Genomic DNA, 17,890 nt, shown 5'->3' on the forward strand with positions numbered 1-17,890 from the left:
GCATGTTGTATGACATCAGATCATTTGAATTGTATATTTGATATGCATTAAGATGTGTTTACTGTACCTTACAAGTCAGAAGTTCTCATACATTTAATTGTTAGGGGCCCATGACTGCAAGTAACTTGGAAAAAGTCACCTATATGTGGCTTATAACATTTTTATAGATAGATAAACAGATGTTAGCCTTCTAAAAGAGCAGTTTTGGCTGTAGGGGGGTGTTTTTGGTGGACTTTTATGCAATAAATCCAAAAAGCCGAAGTGCTGTTGCCAAGTATGGTGGCGTCTAAAGCCTGATTTACACTTTTGTGTCTGACCTACGTCGTTGCCTCTACGGTGTAGGTTACGCTTTAGCATTCATTTACGTTTCTGTGTCGTTGTCCACGTCAATGTGCAATTATACATGCAGATCACTACTAAGCAATATCCACGGGCTTGCAAAGCTGAAGAATAAGGGCAAGGGAAAGCCGAAGAAGCAGCAGCTTGTTGCATATGTTGTTGAAGCATCAGCAGTGATGGAGGTATATATGCAGCGCTTTTGTTGCTGCTTGAGTTGTTGAATATAGCTCTCCAACTTGGTCCATTTTTTTCCCTGTTGCAAGCGGAAATGCGAATGAGAAAATGCGGCGCATATTTTTTTCACCTGAAGGAGTGGCTCTAGCTGACCAATGACAGCGCTTGCGGTCTGCATAGAATTGACACGTTAAATTTTTGAAGAGGTGCGTGTCAGACTACACCGTAGGGTACGGCTATGCGTAGGACCTACGCCGTAGCTATGCGCACCACTTCAAAAATGTAACAATGCATCAATTCAACAACTTGTCAATTATTTACCAACGTCACTGATGATGCTGCTTCAACAACAACAACATACACAACAAGATTTTGCTTCTTCAGCTTTTGCATTGATGGTGTATACACCAGTAACATGACCGTGGACATTTTTCGATAAATCGCTTTTTCCCCGGTTGATTCAAAATCGATTCTCACAGGCCACAAATCGATTCCCCCCCCCCATTTTATTTCCGCAAACTAGGGATGGGACGGTATGAAAATTTCATATCATGATTATAGTGACCAAATTTATCACGGTTATCAATATTATCATTGTTTTGTTAAAATGAGATGGAAATGTTCAAAAAGAACTGATACACACACTGAAAACATTTGAAAAAGTTTTATTTTTGAAAATCACTATTTAATATTTCATGTCCCTGAAATTATTTCTGTAGTAAAAAATAAATAAATCTGTCTTATAAGTTTACCATGAATGAATACAATACATTATCCCTTAAATGCCTTCAAATGCCAATGTTGCATGTGCCTGCGTCAAATTGAGTCTGGCTGGACAGGATTTATTGCGAGTTTTCAAAATCACAGTAATCAAACACGGTTGTAATGATAATTCAATTTTAAACGATAATACTAATCGTCAGGACATTTTATCGTGGTTAATCGTGAAACCAGTTATCGTCACATCCCTACCGCAAACATTGAACGTAACTTAGATTAACGTTAATCTAATTACTAGTCTTCCTCACCAGATATCACCCTTTTTTCCCCTTGCGTGATGTTTCCAAGGAGCGAGAGGCGAGCCTGTCTTTCGTTCATTCATTCATTCAGTCTATATTCTAATATAATATTCTATATAATCTATATTTGAGTTGAATCAAGAATCGAGTATAAGAGTCGAGAATCGGAATCGAAAATAGGTTGATAATCGATTCGATATCTTGTGAATCGAAATCGAATCGATCGGGAACATCTGAACCGATACCCAGCCCTACTAGTGATCTGCATGTGTAACTGCACACCGATGCGATCAAGCACACAGAAGTGTAAATGAAAACTGATGCGCAGCGTCTACGGCGTAGGTTCTACGCAAAACTATGTATTGACTATGTATAACTCCACCTCTTCTTAACCAAGTTGTTTTGGATGGTGTTACTCAACATGGTAAGGTTTTTTATGAATGAAACAGAAGACATTTCACCAAGCACATATATAATGGATATGTGGATAAATATAGTGCTGCTGCTATGTTGTTAGGCAGAAGAAAACCTGTCCTACAGTTCAAATTGTCACTAGTTTGTCTTTGGATATGAAGCAATTTTTGAAGTCATTGATAATTGTTCAGAAATTTTTTTTTATGCAAGATACATTTAATTTGGTGAACAGGGTGAAAGATTTGGTTCACCTATATTTTTGGGGCACCATCTCCAAACGTTGTGTTTGCATAGCTGTTGCAGATGCTTACCTTATAGTAAGCAGACGTATTGTATTGGGATGACTTTATAAGCAAATTTGAGATATTTTGGTTTTTACTGTCTCTTTTTGCGTTCCTTCTGTTAAGATATCAAAATTGTGTGTGTGTGTGTGTGTTTGTGGCTACTAGTCTATTTTTGTTAAATTCGAGGCCATCTATCTTCAGAAAATAATCAGATGTATTTATTGAAAATATATTTTTCAGTTTTTAATGGGAAAATTAAGCGAAATATTGATGCTTAATATTGCACACAAGGGACTAAATTTACTAGTCAACTGCAAATGCATGGTTCGTCACAATGATGTAAACTAAAACCTGTTTTAAAAGGGATGACCCTTTCATTTTATCCCCCAGCTTCCTGTTCCAAAAGGAAGTGCATCAACAGTGAAAACAAAATTGTGCACAAAAGCTTTTACATGGGCTCTTTAAACTACCACACACACACACATACACAATTGTGTTCATACGGGCTAATGGTAATGCACACGGCCTCAATGAAGGCTTGACTCAACCATGTGAGGTCTAATTGTTTACTCAAGGCAGGATACAATGAGCGCAGCGCAGGGAGGGATCACACGTAGTTCCCGGAAAAGACAGCATCCCGTTGGCAGTATGCCTTGTCAGCTGAGTGGACAGGTTGGCAGAAGCACCATGCGGTGCAGGCGCAAGGGTCAGCACTGTGGATCCAGCAGAGCAGCAGCTAACAATATGTACCACATTTAGGAGGAATACAATAACACAACCAAAACTTGGTCTTTCTGTGTGCCATCCTCAACCTCAGGATGCTGTTTGAGGAAGAATCATTGGGAAATAAGAAATGGCTTAATAGACAATGCTCACCATTTTTATACAAAAATTATGTTAGGTTGACAGAAATAAAATGCTTTTGTGGCGACTTATGCACGTTGATAATAAAATAATCAAAAATGAAATTGAGGAGGTGGTAGGTAGGTACACATTTATTATTTTCAATATAGAGTGTTTTATATATATTTTTTGTCTAATGTCTTAGTAGGATTGTTTTTATTGGAATAATGAACATGCAGACTTATTTTGATTAATTTTTATTGAACTTTGGTTCTGCTTCGATAGTAGTCTTGGACTTCCTGCAATGAGAAAATTATGCAAGTATATAAAAATATTGTTTTAGTACCAACCATAGGGATTATTTGCTCTGGTATTGCGGGTCTTTAATAAAATCTGAATTTAAAATCTGTTTTGAAAATGTTTAGAAGGTGCAAATAGGGTTGCAAACATGCAGTGTTTAAACACTTTCCTGGATATAATTTATATAGCACTTATATGGTGTTTGGTAAACAACTTTTTGATGCAAAATTAGTCGACGGGTTATTAAATATTTCATTTCTGTCACAGAATGTCATCAGAGGAGAAAAGTCTGGAGCCCTCTGACAAAGGACCCTCGCCACCCCCTAGCAGCTCTGGGGCCACTCCCACTGGAAGTCCAGCCCCCACAGATAAGCGGCCCCGTGGCCGCCCTCGTAAGGACGTACTGTCCACGACACCACCACTTCCTTCTGTGCCCAGACAGAGAAAGAAGTAAGTTCAACTTGATTCAGATCTAACGTAGCAAGGGATGATTATAAATTGTCTTTAGAATATGTTAGCATGCACTTTACTATACAAGTCTGCTTGCACTTTGCATTAAGAGGGTACAATTAAAAAAAGCCTTTGGATTTTATATAATCGGTAATGCTTTTCTAGACTTCTTGTGGTATTAAATACATTTAGTTTATGGCCATGTTTCATATACACCTAAAGAAGGTTTAAGGTCCCTTGAATCTTCATTGGTGGTGGGGCCACCAAGTATGTTTACTCAGAAATAGAATGTATTGACGCTTGATGCTATCATAGCTGGTTTACAAGGATAAGATCACTTTTATCGCTTGTCATGTCACATTTGTCCAACTAGTCTCAAATTGCGTTCTTTCCACATGAAGAGTCATGCATGGAAGCAATTAAGTTGGCAAAAAGCATGGACACCTGTCAATGGATATCTCGCCTGGGATCTCCTTACCCTCTCTGATATGTCTTCGACAGACAGATAGGGATGGAGCTTTCAATTAACCCCTCTACACCCTTGAGCTATTTACTTATAGAGTGCATTCAGAGAATTCATTAGAGTTCCTCTCATGAGAAGCACCTGCTCAGAGTTTACCTGACTGCCAGTATGATCCAGGGATGGGCTTCAGGCTAATGCGAATCTATTCAATGCACAGGAGCTGTAATTGAACTGTAATTCTGTCAGGCTTCGTCTATTTCACATCTGCATTTGAAAAAAGCGTATGCATCTTCTGTGGCTTACATAATCATCCAAATGGAGAGGAGGTGCCAGGCATTTTTCCTGAGGGAATTAATTATGTAGGTGCTCTTAAAGTGAAAAGCGCAAGTGTCTGCCAGTTTTAAAGCAAACATAAAGAGATAAAGGTGTCTGTAAATAGAATCTATGCAAGGTGTTTTTCTTTAATTGATTTTACAAATTTTCAAGTCCCTTCCGGTGGTACTGATCATAAGTCAAATAAATGAATGTGTATTATTTTTATTGTGCAAAAAAGTCTCTATCACAGTCCTAGGATAGTGGTTGTCGAGGTGTTGCTATGCGTTGCTAAGGTGATGTGAGTGGTTTTAACACATTGCAGAGGTTGCTGCGATGTTTGAGGTGGTTGTTTATTTGGGATTGTACTTTAGTAATAGTATTGCTTGCCTGCAAGAACAACTTATAAAGACATTCATCAATTTATTGTTTTACTCCGTGTGTTGTCACATGCATTTGGTCTGCATCTTCAATTTAGTGGTATGATAAGGATTTGAATTTGGTCTCATACTGCGTAAAGGAGCAATAAGATCAGTTTGACCTGTTTACATCATCCGATTCTTACAATCCATTTCTAAAATTCCACTTCAGATTTTATACTCTACTTCTCTGTTGGCTCTACTTCCTAAAACAGTTTTTTTCTCTCTCTCTCTCTCTATGGTGGGATCATGGGGATAAGTTATAGGTCTCTGGGCTTGGGGGTTGGGTGCTGTGCAAACCTAAATGGACCATGCATTTCTGTATTTCACTCTTTTCTTTTTACAAAAACATACTACGGACATGTAGTATACAAATGTGTGTGTGTGTTTGTATATATTTGTGTATATATACATATACATGCTTGTATACTGTTGATATTTTTATATATACAACATTCAAATAAGCTTTAATTTTTAAGATCCTTTTTAGATAATCTATTGCAAAACCAAAAGGGGTTTAAAAACATCAACATATACAGTGACATGATTTGATGGAGAAATGCAGGTGTGTACCAAAGGATATATTACTTACATCATGCTTGTTTTGCATGCTTTGACTATTAAATAAGACCAAGATCTAGTATTTGAAATTATATCTATATTATTAATTCAATATTTATTTATTTATCAATATTTTTTTCACTATTTGACAGTTTTGCTTATATTGCATATTTGCACAGTATTTGTTGTTTTGGATTGTGTCAATGTAAACAATAGTGTATGCTAAACATTATAAACCTCTAGTCCACCAATTGGCTAAATTTTTCTGTAAGTGAACTAAAGTTATTATAACTGAAGTCCCTTTAGGGATGTCATGGAACTTGACGGCCATGTTTGCAATCCCCTGGGCAGCTATTTCAGTCATGCAAGTACAGATGCCATGTGTAGAGCCCCTTCCCCAGACAATCATCAGTCTCTTATCGATTTATGATTGGCGGGATTTCCATCTCCAGATCGGCCATATTGATTGCATTTTCCCACATTAATAGTCAAAGCACTGCAGCATCTATTATATTTGATATAACATCATATTTGACATGATTTTACCTACATATATACACATGAAAGAATGTATGGCCTCATTGTGCACAATGCATTGACGTTTGTCAAAATGATTTCAGTGTGATAACTGAAATGACTTGCCATTTCTGCTGACATCATCAAGTTTATATTTTATATATATTATATATAACTCAATATGTTAGCAATGCAAAGTTCATGGGTTTGACCCCCAAAGAACACGTATACTAACAAATAAAATGTATAGATTATATTCACTTTTGTAAGTCACTTTTGATAAAAATCGTTGCCAAGTTTATAAACATACTGTAAATATTTATGTAAACATTATTTCAGCCACCCTGATCTCTAGATAAAGGTAAAACCCCTACTACTTAATTAAATATGAAATAATATATTTTTCAACATAGATATTTCACATTTATGTATTCAGAGCCGTTTTTGTAGTCTTTCTGCATGTGCGTGCGTAACCTCTTGGGTGAATACCCCCCGGTTTGTTACTGTTCAGCCTTGTTAACTGTCTGGTATAGGAAGTCATTTGCAGGGAGGAGTCATTTTTGGCATGGGACAAACTGTGATTTCTCTCTCCAGTGGCACTGGTAATTACCCTTCTGTCCCTCACACTCCCTTTATACAGCAGCCCTAGAGAGGGGCTGGCTTCTCTCTCGACTCAGCCTGCTGTACCTCCTCCGAATTCAAACTGAGACTTTAATTTGAATGCCTGACAATTATCACCCTGATGAAGTGATACATAGATCAGACAAGGAAAGCCCCCTGCGGGATTTTGACAGCCGTGGATTTTTACTGCGCTTTTGTTGGGTAGATATGTTGCCTTTTAGTGATAACTTGGTGGTTAGTGATAAGCGTGGTGGTTCAACTTATGATATTTCTTGTTGATGTCAAAATTTGTCCAGTTAAGTGGGTATTTGTCTCTTTGTAGAAGACGGTCATAGTAACATGAAATCAAAAGACTTTCTGTTTTGAGGCATTTGGATTTTTTTTGATAACATTTATTTTGATTCAATGGAAATTGAAAATTCGCTTAATGTACCCATTGTCATTGCTTTCCAAAGGTATATCACTTTCTATGTTCAGTTGAAAACATGAATAATTTTATAATACAATGTTATCATGGCAAAAGCACATACATCCATTATTAAAATAATCCAAATGACATCAGTGAGTTAAAGGCGCTCTAAGTGAATATGTGTGACGTCACTATGTGTGACGTTCAAGTGTTGTCAAACAAAACGGAGCGTAGCTGACTCCTCCCTCTCCCCTCTCTCTCACTCTCCCCCTTGCCCCTCCCTCTTCCTTCCGTGCTTCCTCGCACTTAAGCCCGATTTATAGTCGTGCGTAGGTTCGGCGTAGGCTATCCGTAGCCTGTGCGTAGCTCTGCATAGCCTGACGCGCACCTCGCAAATTTTTTAACAGCGCGTCAGTTTTACGCAGACCGCAAGCGCTGTGATTGGTCCACCAGAACCCCTCACGTCAGGTAAAAAAAACTGCGTCATAGCTATTTCCGTTTGTGACGGTGAAAACAAAGAATGGCCAAGTTGAGGAGTGATTTAACTCAAACTGCAACAGAAGTTTCTGTTTATTTCCATACATCATTGCTGGTCTTCTAAAATCATACACAACAAGTTGCTGTTTCTTCTTCGTTTGTGGTTTAACTTGCCAAGCTTCATCTTCTTTGACAGTCGCGCTGCTACTGTGGTTACACGCATGGATACTGCCTACCAGCGGTCTGCATGCGTGTTTGCACGTCAAAGCTGACGATGACGCAAAAGTATAAATGAAAACCGACGTGGAACCTACGCTGTAGCAGCTACGCTGTAGGACCTACGCACGACTATAATGAGCCCTTAACCCCCCAAACCACACCCCCAAATCCTTCTTGTTGTTTATTAGCTGGAACACGTTTGTTATGTTTCGTGGTTGTAGGCTGTGGCACTTTGTTGTCGTTTGTGGAGCCTGGGCTATCTACAGAGACCGTGTTTTTTTACAGTGTGTTCATGGGACAGGCAGCTAGCAGATAGTGAGGAGATGTTTCTTTTGCTTCCGCCATTGTCGCTCCACTTGTAGAGAGGCATCAAAGTGGCACGCATGGGATTATGGGAATTGTAGTTCCCGCATCCCTCCACTTGCTGCACTTGGCCGGAAAAAAACTACACGTGTTGCTCGTAAGACCTAATGTTTTACCGAATCACGTGACCATGGTTGTATCGGCAAAATTTTATACCGCAATACCACGAAATGTATAATACCGTTACATCCCTAATATATATATGAGTGAAATGGCTTCTGAAATGGACAAAAAGGTAAGGCCCTGTCCACCTGCCATACCCTGTGACCGAAAGTAAAGAAAGATTGATTTGAGGAATAGAATTGCATTTTTAATTTAAGATTATGAGGGAACATGAATTTTTACAAAATGAAAAAGATCACAAATTAGTGATTTGGTAAAAAAACAGTTAAAAAAATGAAAAATTCAAGTTCATTACAACTTTAAAATCACAAGGTATAACCTTGCTGGCAATGCAGTCTTTGTGTTGATCTGCCCATGTGTAGTTTTATGAGCTGAAAGTGGCTTGTGATTGCTGTTATAGCCTTTAAATCAATAACTTGACTTTGAATGAATGGTTTGAATAACTGATTTGACGTTTCCTCCTATATTACTCTCACTATTTGTCCTATAAATTCAATCTCTTAGTTGCAGAATTACATCATTATTGCTGCAAATATGTAGGTTTTAAAACAATATTCAGACAGTATGTATGACACATTACCAATGGCTGTGCACTTGTCCAACCATTTTTTTTTGTACCTTACCGTTACTGTATGCATAGAGGAACTGTATGCTGCTTTATGTGCTTGTGGTTTTGTACAATGGTTAAAGGAAGCTGCATATAGACACACATATAGCCAGGTTCACCTTTCATGCACTGTTCTGTGGAGACGTCGACTAAAACTCGTGTGTCTGGCAATGTGTTTGTGGGGCTCCTCTTTAACACCAGCATCTTTGAATGCATGATGAAAATAAAAAAGATATCCTATTGGTGTCAATATAAGTAAGAGATATAGATGAGATTTGCATTTTTATCCTCTGTCTAAAAAACAAAAATTGATTTTACAACCGGCTCATAACTTGAGTCAATGAAGCATCATAAAGCAGAGTACAATTAGCGTGTTTATGGTTCTGGGCCTATGCAGAATTTTTAGCATGGTTGTCTGAATCGTGCTGATATGATGCATGCAGTGATGCCACCAGTGGCAGTCTTTGTATTTCACACCTAGGCCTTTAGCGGTGTCCTATCTAAATGAATACATCTTGTAATATACCATCATTATGAAGTCACGGCAAAAAAACACATTAACAGTTCAATTGCAAAGTAAAATGGAAATTACTGTATTTTACACCTTAGCCAGCAGCCATATCACCCTGTAGCCCAAGACAGCTTGCCCACTAAAGCTAAGTAGGGCTGAGCCTGGTCAGTACTTGGATGGGAGACCACCTGGGAAAACCAGGTTGCTGCTGGTACAGGTGTTAGTGAGACCAGCAGGGGGTGCTCACCCTGTGGTTTGTGTAAGTCCTAACACCCCGGTATAGGGACAGGGACACTATACTGTCAAAAAGCACCCTCCTTTGGATGAGACGTCCTTTGGAAAAGGCTCATGGCTGCACGGGCATTCATAAGCTATTTAAACCACCCACCCGGTGATACCGGTATCACCTGGTTTGTCCCATGTCAATTAAAGCCACAATATGTAAGATTTTTGTAAAAAGCCACTTACATTATCCCAAAAGTTCCCAAGGATGTATAAATCCACAGAAATTCCTGTTTTAAATAATGTCTCTTCCCTTGTAGTTGTTGCCCTTTTAGTGACTTTATTGCACTGAATATACATAACAATGAGTATGGTTTTCCTTTACCTTAAGAGGGTCTACCAAATGTAACATGTAATCAAATTAACAACCTTGTCATGTGTAGAGATGAGAAAAACTGTTAAATGACTCTCTTCATCAAGGATAGATGTTTTGCAATCACAGGTTACCATGGTTACAGTTATTTGGCATACTTTTGTCATTACTTACAAGTGAGGCTATTGCGGTGTCCAAAAGCTCTAAAATGCTGCCTTCTGAGTGTTTGGTTTACTTCCTGTCTTCGGAGATAGTCTTTTTCCACAATTATATGTGTGTGTGTGCACGTGCGAGGAATGTGATTGGTCGAGCCTGGTCGATTTCGAAAAAATAAAATGGCGGCCAAGAAAGCAGCTGGAGCATTTAGTAAGGGGGACCCTAAATAGTCGAAAATTCGATCCATCGATAGGATAAGCCTGACTCGACTACCAATCTCAGTCGAATCATCGCAGATGTGAAATGAGGATCATTTAGTTTTTCCTGTATAAGGGTTCACGTTATGTCTAGATCAGGGATAGGCTATGTATGTGTAATGAGATTCTTTCTCACAAACACGCTCAAATGCAGGATATGTGTGCTTGTCAATGACGGGCATTAAATCCGCGGAAATCTGCAGGCGCGGATTTCGTGTGGGCATAGCTATATTTTTTTCATATAAGGTGTGGTTTTTTTTTTGATGCTCGTAGATATTCGAATATATTCGGATACATTGGATGATATTCGATATTCGATATCGATATCTGTTTGAATTTGATTTTCTCATAAGGGACAGCCCTAGTGAAAGCCCCCCTAACCTAAAAATGCCCTTTTAAATGTGTTTCTATCAGAAATTGAGTCGCTAGTGTGTGTGCAGAAACATCCTGTAATTATACAAATCCATCTATTCTTCTTTGTGTAATCTCCTTTAAACCGCAACAGTCACACAAAACAGGCTACTGGGGATCCCCTAGCAATGTGACATCACACTGGCCCCAACCATAACCGCTCACAGACTCCACCTTATGAGCGAGTAGTTCAACCTTCTGCCAGAGATACATGTTTTGATGTAATCCAAAGCACGTGTAAGCGTTCTACCCCCTACTTTGCAAACTGGGAGGGTAACAGAAGCTTTCTTTGCATTTAAAGAGACACACAGAGTTTTGTCTTGGCTTGTATAAAGTTCACAAAAAACTTAACAACTAGGGATGCTCCGATTGATCGGCCACCGATCGGTATCGGCCGATAATGGCATTAAATGACTCGATCGGTGCTCGCTAAATCTGCCGATCTCATAAACCGATCTTTCTGTTTACTTTTGTCATCAAAAGGATCCTGAATGCGGCTGCAATTAAAGACATTTTTTACGTAGCGCGAACATTTTTACAACCCGTTGCTCATGTGCGGCGTGCAGATTTGTATGTCTCTCTTTGCCTTTACAGAGATATGCGTATTTTCTATGCGGACACGCTCCGGTCAACAGCGCGAGGCGTCTTCACATCCCCATCAAACAGCGTATACAACACATATCTATCACGGACAATTGCATCCTCATGCCAAAAGTTTATTATTTGCATGCGTTTTAAAGTTTTGAGCGTTTAAACTTTTATTTTCCTCACAGCTGCTTGTCTGCGTTCAGCCGCCGCCCACACACAACAGCCTGTCATCAATGCACGTGAAGAGAGCGATCTCTCTCTCACGTCTTAAAGCTGCAGTAACCTAATTCATCTCTCAATAAAATCACTCTCTGCTCTTGACTAAATAACTTTTATACTTCATACGAATGCGTGTATATTTAAAGGTATTGCGGAGGATTTTCTTATTCTGGGTGGATCATCAAGACTATTGGTCCTCCTAGTTGTCAATCGGGCGTGTTGCGCAATTGCTTTTTTTTAAAAAGTGGAGAAGGCGGTTCTTTTAAAATTTCGAGAAAATCCTCCGCTATACCTTTAATTAATACAGTAAAGACTGTGAAGTGTTTTATTTTCAGTACTTTTAGGAGGCATAAGCCTTTTTAAAGCCATATTAAATTTCTCTTTGCAGAATAAATATTTGTTGTGCTTATTTATTTGAGTCTCTATTAAAACAATAATATACCTAATTACTGCAAGTAATATAACAAAGGCAACATCCGTGGTATTATTTTATCTATAAAAAAATGTAACAGTTACAGTCATCAAAGAGCTTGCATATCAGCTTTTTAAAAAATCTGTATCGGAATCGGTATTGGCCGATCACGAAGATTACAAATCGGTGATCGGTATCGGCTGCAAAAATCTTGATCGGAGCATCCCTATTAACAACTATTAGCATTATGTGCGAGAAGTGTTTTCTTTATTTGGCTCCACCTTCTGCACGCGAGAGACCTCTGCTGCATGAACACATAGAGAGTGAGCGCAAGAGAGCGACTGGCGCTTATTATGTAATTTTTAGAAATTGCTCGTTCATTTGTTATGAGTGGAATATTTTACATGTTTGTCTGTCACACTCAGTCTAACGTACAGGAGTGCCAAGTTGGCCACGCCCACTTATTTACATTCTGCTGAATGCACAGAATAGCACAATCTGTTACGTCTGACATTTTATTTGAAGGAAACGGAATATATTGTCATACCGCCCAGCCCTATCCACCTTTGCTGCGTCCGAAAACTTAGCTAACTTGATGCCTTATGAGGCAGTGACTTTGGAGGCATGAATGCAGCTCAGAGAAACGCTTTTGGACATACTTCATAGGCAGCGTGTTTGATATATAAACAAAGAGCGCCTTTGTGATAACTAATCACATATTTGAAACTACAACACTAATTACTCGCTAGAAATGCAATTAAAAGGTGTAAAAAGTGAAAATTTACATTTATTTACACTAAATTTGTGCTCCAGCCGCTTTCTTGGCCCCCATTTTCAAACTCGACCAGGCTCGACTAATCACATTCCCCACTCCTCAGAAGGCAGCAATTTAGAGTTCATTTCATAAGCGCATGTCTTCATCTAGTGTGTAAGAAGTGATGTAGTAATATTTTTTATAAAACGAAAACAATACAAAAAAAGTAATCACTTGACATTAAGGCTGCATGATATATCGAAACCGTAGTGATATCGCGATAAGCGTGTATGGTATATACATATCGCAGGGAGCTGTGATAACTATCATTTGTGTGCTGCATGCTTAGATTGTACAGTTTACACCAATCAGGTGGTGTTTCCCACACAATTACTTTACTTGGTGGCTCTCTCAAGTATATTAACAACCGGCCACGTATATCTGGCATCAAATTTTGTCTAAACACATTGGTCCAGCGGAATGCTATCATATTTGTAACACAATCATATTTTAAACACGAGGGACGTGTTGCTACAACTCATTGAAATGCATATCATAAACAGGATTAATACCTAGTGATCTGACTTCAGCCAGAGCGCAGCTATCTGCACGTCCGCGCCAATATGCAGCGGGTCATATTTTAAACAAAAAGTAAAGTTTGCCTCAGCTCGCATGAAACGCATTAAACTTAACAAATACATAAGGATTACTACTTTAGTTTATGTTTAGACTTCGGACAGATGCGAGGGCGCGTGCACGTGAGACAGAGAGAAGTGCAGCTCCTCATGACACGATGGATTTAGTGCTAGGAGTCCAAGACGCGCGCATTAAGTGCAGGTACGTGCAAGAAGGAATTCTCTCTATACAAGCTCTCTGGGTAAAGTGAAGCCCACAAACCCTCATGCGAGGAATAGCATGCAATGTGGATGTTAATGTAAAACTATGATAATAATAACCATTCGCCAACTATCGTCATGACTATCGCCATGAAAGCCTGCCATTGGCGATATGCTGAAGATCGTCGATACACAATACTATCGTCTATCGGCACAACCCTATATTATTGTATAAAGTTAGTCTTTCTATACCTCTCACAATGTTAATAAATCCCTTTAAAGGGGGTCATGAGGCAAATTGTAAAGAGCTTTGGATGGCCATATAAATGCAGTCCATTTTTTTTACAGTCTGCTGAATGAGAAAGATTCTGCTGTCAGACTGCGTGCTTACTTGATGTGTCGCCAAAAAAACTCAAACAAGTCAATTAAAAATTGCTGTTTAAAAAAAAACCTTACACCAGGAGGACATTTTAAACATACGCCTGAAAAGGTTAAAAACACAAATTCTTGGTCTATTTCATGTACAAACACTCAACTGATTTTCCCACTTTACAGGTACCGGTATGTATCTCAGGGCTTGACATTAACTTTTTGAGGAACTTGTCCTTCGGACAAGTAAATTTGTGTTTCACTTGTCCATGCACAAAAGTCACTTGTCCGGTTAAAGATTTATAATATAATGTATTTTTTGTGTTTTGCTAATCAGTGGCGGAGCAAGGGATTTTTCATAGGGGTGGCCAGGCAGGGGCCAGCAGTTACTCTGGGGTGGCATATAAAATCTCTATCATCCAACCTTAAAATACTTTTAAGATGTGTTAATCAGAATAATGTATAACAATTGCTACAATACTTACATTTTTATTAAAATGAATTGAGATTAACATACAATTTATAGTCGTAATTCAACCTCCATGTTTTTTAATCTATTTAATCAAATAAAACTTTTGAAATTTACTTTGAAACCAGAATTTATATCTCCCATTGCTGAAAAAACTAGAGACCAGAAAAGCATGTGAATTTTGAAGGCTACTTTAATGTATTTTACTAAGAATTGTTTGGCTGCTTCTTGCTACTCTTTCTGAAGAAGGATGCTATATCGGCTGCCTTTCCCTTCAGTTTTCCCACATTTCAATGATTGTCTGACATTAAAACACTAAAGCAAAACATTAAAACATTACCATGTTTTAAAAAACTTATTAGGGTAAATGTATCTAAATTATCTGTTATATTTAAAATCAATCTTAATCCTAGCATTTACGCTGTAATGTTCGTGTGGGATTTTTAATGTACAGTGACGAACTCTGTCATATTCAAATCGGCTGTCACGCGGCGCACAAACACATAGGCGCGCTGAAAGAGAGATTCTCAAGAAAACAGATTCTTAAACAAGATTTTAAGCCCATTATGTGTTTTTACCGAACTTTAGAAGAGAAAACGCAGTGTTGAAGTGTCTGTCATTTATATTCACGCCGGAGCCTGAAGAAACATCCTGCGACTCCCGCCCCTCCGTGTTCGTCGATCAGGTTTCATGCGCGCGCAGCTTGTTTAGTAACAATAAACAGTTAACATGTAAACATGTGTGTGTGTGTCGGCGCGCCGCGCTCTCTGTTCAATATTCCGCTCGGTGTTTGCGCTGCGCATTCTGCTCTGTCGTTAACGGCACATAACGTTAAGTAACATTGTTTGAAATTTAACTTGTCCAGTCGGACAACTAATTTTCTCTTACACTTGTCCTACAAAAAATCCACTTGTCCCGGACAAGCGGACAAGCCTTAATGTCGAGCCCTGTATCTATGCTTTTATTGTTGCGCATTTATTCGTCACCCACGAGCAACAACACAACAAATTTAAATATGTCTTTATATGATATATCAGGCCACTTCTTCATTTCATCCTTACACCGGGGTATACATGGCAGGTATAGTAAATATTTACCATAACTGTTTAAATCGCATTTTATGTACGTTCCCACCATACTTTTTTCTACCGGCCGGCTATTTAAACAGAAGTCTCTCACAAAAAAGGGAAATACGTCACATCACTTACTTCCACGTTCGATAAGAGTTTTTTTACAAAAGGTAAAACCATTACTCTACCAGATTACCACCACAACACCTTTTTGGAAGAGTATAACCATTACAAATCCAGGCAGAAGGGAAACGGATCTGAGTAGCCAAAAACAGAAGAAACATCCCAGGGCAGCATGCTGGCAATCGGACAGATTTTGTACAGTTAACCAAAGATCAGCTTAGGCCATAGATCACAAATAAAAATAATCCCACACATGTATCCATGCTCACATCCTTGAACATCTATATCAAACTGTATGCTGCAGCAGTGCTGTCTGGCTATGTTGGCAATTTTATTGCTGGTAGACAACTAAAGCGCGAGCTGTTGTTCATGACACGCCTATAGATGCTTTGCTTTCAGCAGCTGTTTGCTGTTATGTGTACCAGGCATCACAGACAAATAAAGACATTCTTTTTCACTCTGTTGGCTACATTATGATACTTTTTGGATGATAGTTGACTAGACACATATACTATGCGAGGCTATTAATCTGACAAATATATACAGTTTTGAGTGAAACAGGATTTGCAATAGTGAAAAATGTTAAGTGATATTATCTATTACATATTGATTGTTACGTCTACATATGAGTGTTTGGTGATGTCTGGCAAATGTGGTGCCAACTTTGATTTCATATCAAATTGGCGAATCAACAGAAGACAACAAAAGGAAGATAATGACCAAATTGTTCATGTTAATTACAGATAAACCTACGCCCAACCCTCCATTAATCATGGTCAACAATGTGGCAAAACTCTGTTTTGTGCGTAATCCAGGTCTAAATGAGTGGCCGCCCCACACAGGTTTGTGTATACACAATGATACAACCTCCGCCCTCAGGGCCTCAGAGAAAATGAGGAAATGGCGTCTTCATGATGTTCCTCTATCGAGTTGCGGCTTTAATGAGAGCTCTCGCAAACCTTACTTCCTCATCAGCGGATGTATAGGCATGTGCCCACACTAATTTTTCCACGCCCACTCCACCCTTGCCCAGGGCTTTGAGCACTCCATTAGGAATCAGTGACAGCTGTGACTATATTTAGCTAATTCATGATCAACCAGTGTACCTTGAATTAAGCTCGATAATAAACGTCTCATCTCCGTCTTAGGAACCGTGGACGAGGGAAAGCTCTGGTGGAGGATGAAGACAGCACAGATGGAATGGAGACCGCAGAAACAGGAAGCACACAGGAAACAGGTAAATCCAGCCCTCCTGCTCTTTTATTTCCCCCCCTTACTGATCAAACCCAACCCACTAAACTCATTAAATGAGTTGGGACCTATTTGAACGCAATATGGCAATAGAATATTATATAGACATTTGGATCACATTTTTTCTGGTTAACGTATACATTGCATTCATAGTACTGCAATGCATGTTTCCATCATAAAAAGTGTTTTTGTGGTAGCGCTTAATTTGTAGATCATTGTGTTAGCAGGTTGTGGGTTTGACTCAGGATTAAAGCATCTGCCAAATGCAAATATGTAAAGGTAATGTGAAATTTAATGTAAAAGTGAATGTCCCAGAATGCTTTTCCAAGACCTCAGTGAAAGTGAATCAAAGTGAACTAAAGAATTCATTCAAAAGCTGCTGATCAGGGTTCCTACAGGTCCTTGAAATCCTTGAAAGTTTGTGAATCTTGGGGGAAGAATTCAAGGCCCTGGGAAGTTTTTGAAAATATTCATACATAGATACAGGTCATTGAAAGTGCTTGAATCTATTTTATGCAATAAGTTTTCTGGAAAAAAATCCATATTATTCCCTGTGTAGTGTAGGATAATATCATGAAAATTTTAGACTTTTTAAGCACACGTGCTAAACTGTATGCCAATGTTGATTCATACCAAAATGCTTTTTTTGCATAGTTGCGTTTGACAAATGAAAACATCTCGGGTTACGTATGTAACTGTTGTTCCCTGAGAAGGGAAAGAAACGCTGCGTATCCCTTGCCATACTTCCTGCGTCCCTGTAGCGCCGTCTTTGGCAATATTTCAGATAGCGATATACTTCCTGGCTCCCGCGTCACCCTGTCTTTGTCGTTAAGCGTCACCATTGGTTGAGTTTGATATACACATTCAGACGCACTTACCCTTGGAGGCGTCCCCAAAGTGTCACCGCAGTGCCCTCACTTGAAATTTGTCCCCGCATTTAGTTGTTAAACTCGAGG

The 17,890-nt window shown here is 38.9% G+C and overlaps 1 protein-coding gene across 10 annotated transcripts in view; it reads left to right on the forward strand.

Annotated features, from left to right (window-relative positions):
* kmt2cb (lysine (K)-specific methyltransferase 2Cb) overlaps window positions 1-17,890 on the forward strand; it is a 117,367-nt gene that overhangs the window by 1,422 nt on the left and 98,055 nt on the right. For all 10 annotated transcript variants that reach the window (XM_065268172.2, XM_065268192.2, XM_065268181.2 and 7 more), the window contains exons 2-3: window positions 3,641-3,823; window positions 16,832-16,920. In XM_065268172.2, coding sequence (XP_065124244.1) covers window positions 3,642-3,823; window positions 16,832-16,920 — 271 coding nt within the window. In that variant the 5' untranslated portion in view covers window position 3,641. The remainder of the gene's footprint in view (window positions 1-3,640; window positions 3,824-16,831; window positions 16,921-17,890) is intronic.

This window comes from Paramisgurnus dabryanus, chromosome 6 (genome assembly GCF_030506205.2).
Source record: "Paramisgurnus dabryanus chromosome 6, PD_genome_1.1, whole genome shotgun sequence".
Lineage (NCBI taxonomy): Eukaryota > Metazoa > Chordata > Actinopteri > Cypriniformes > Cobitidae > Paramisgurnus > Paramisgurnus dabryanus.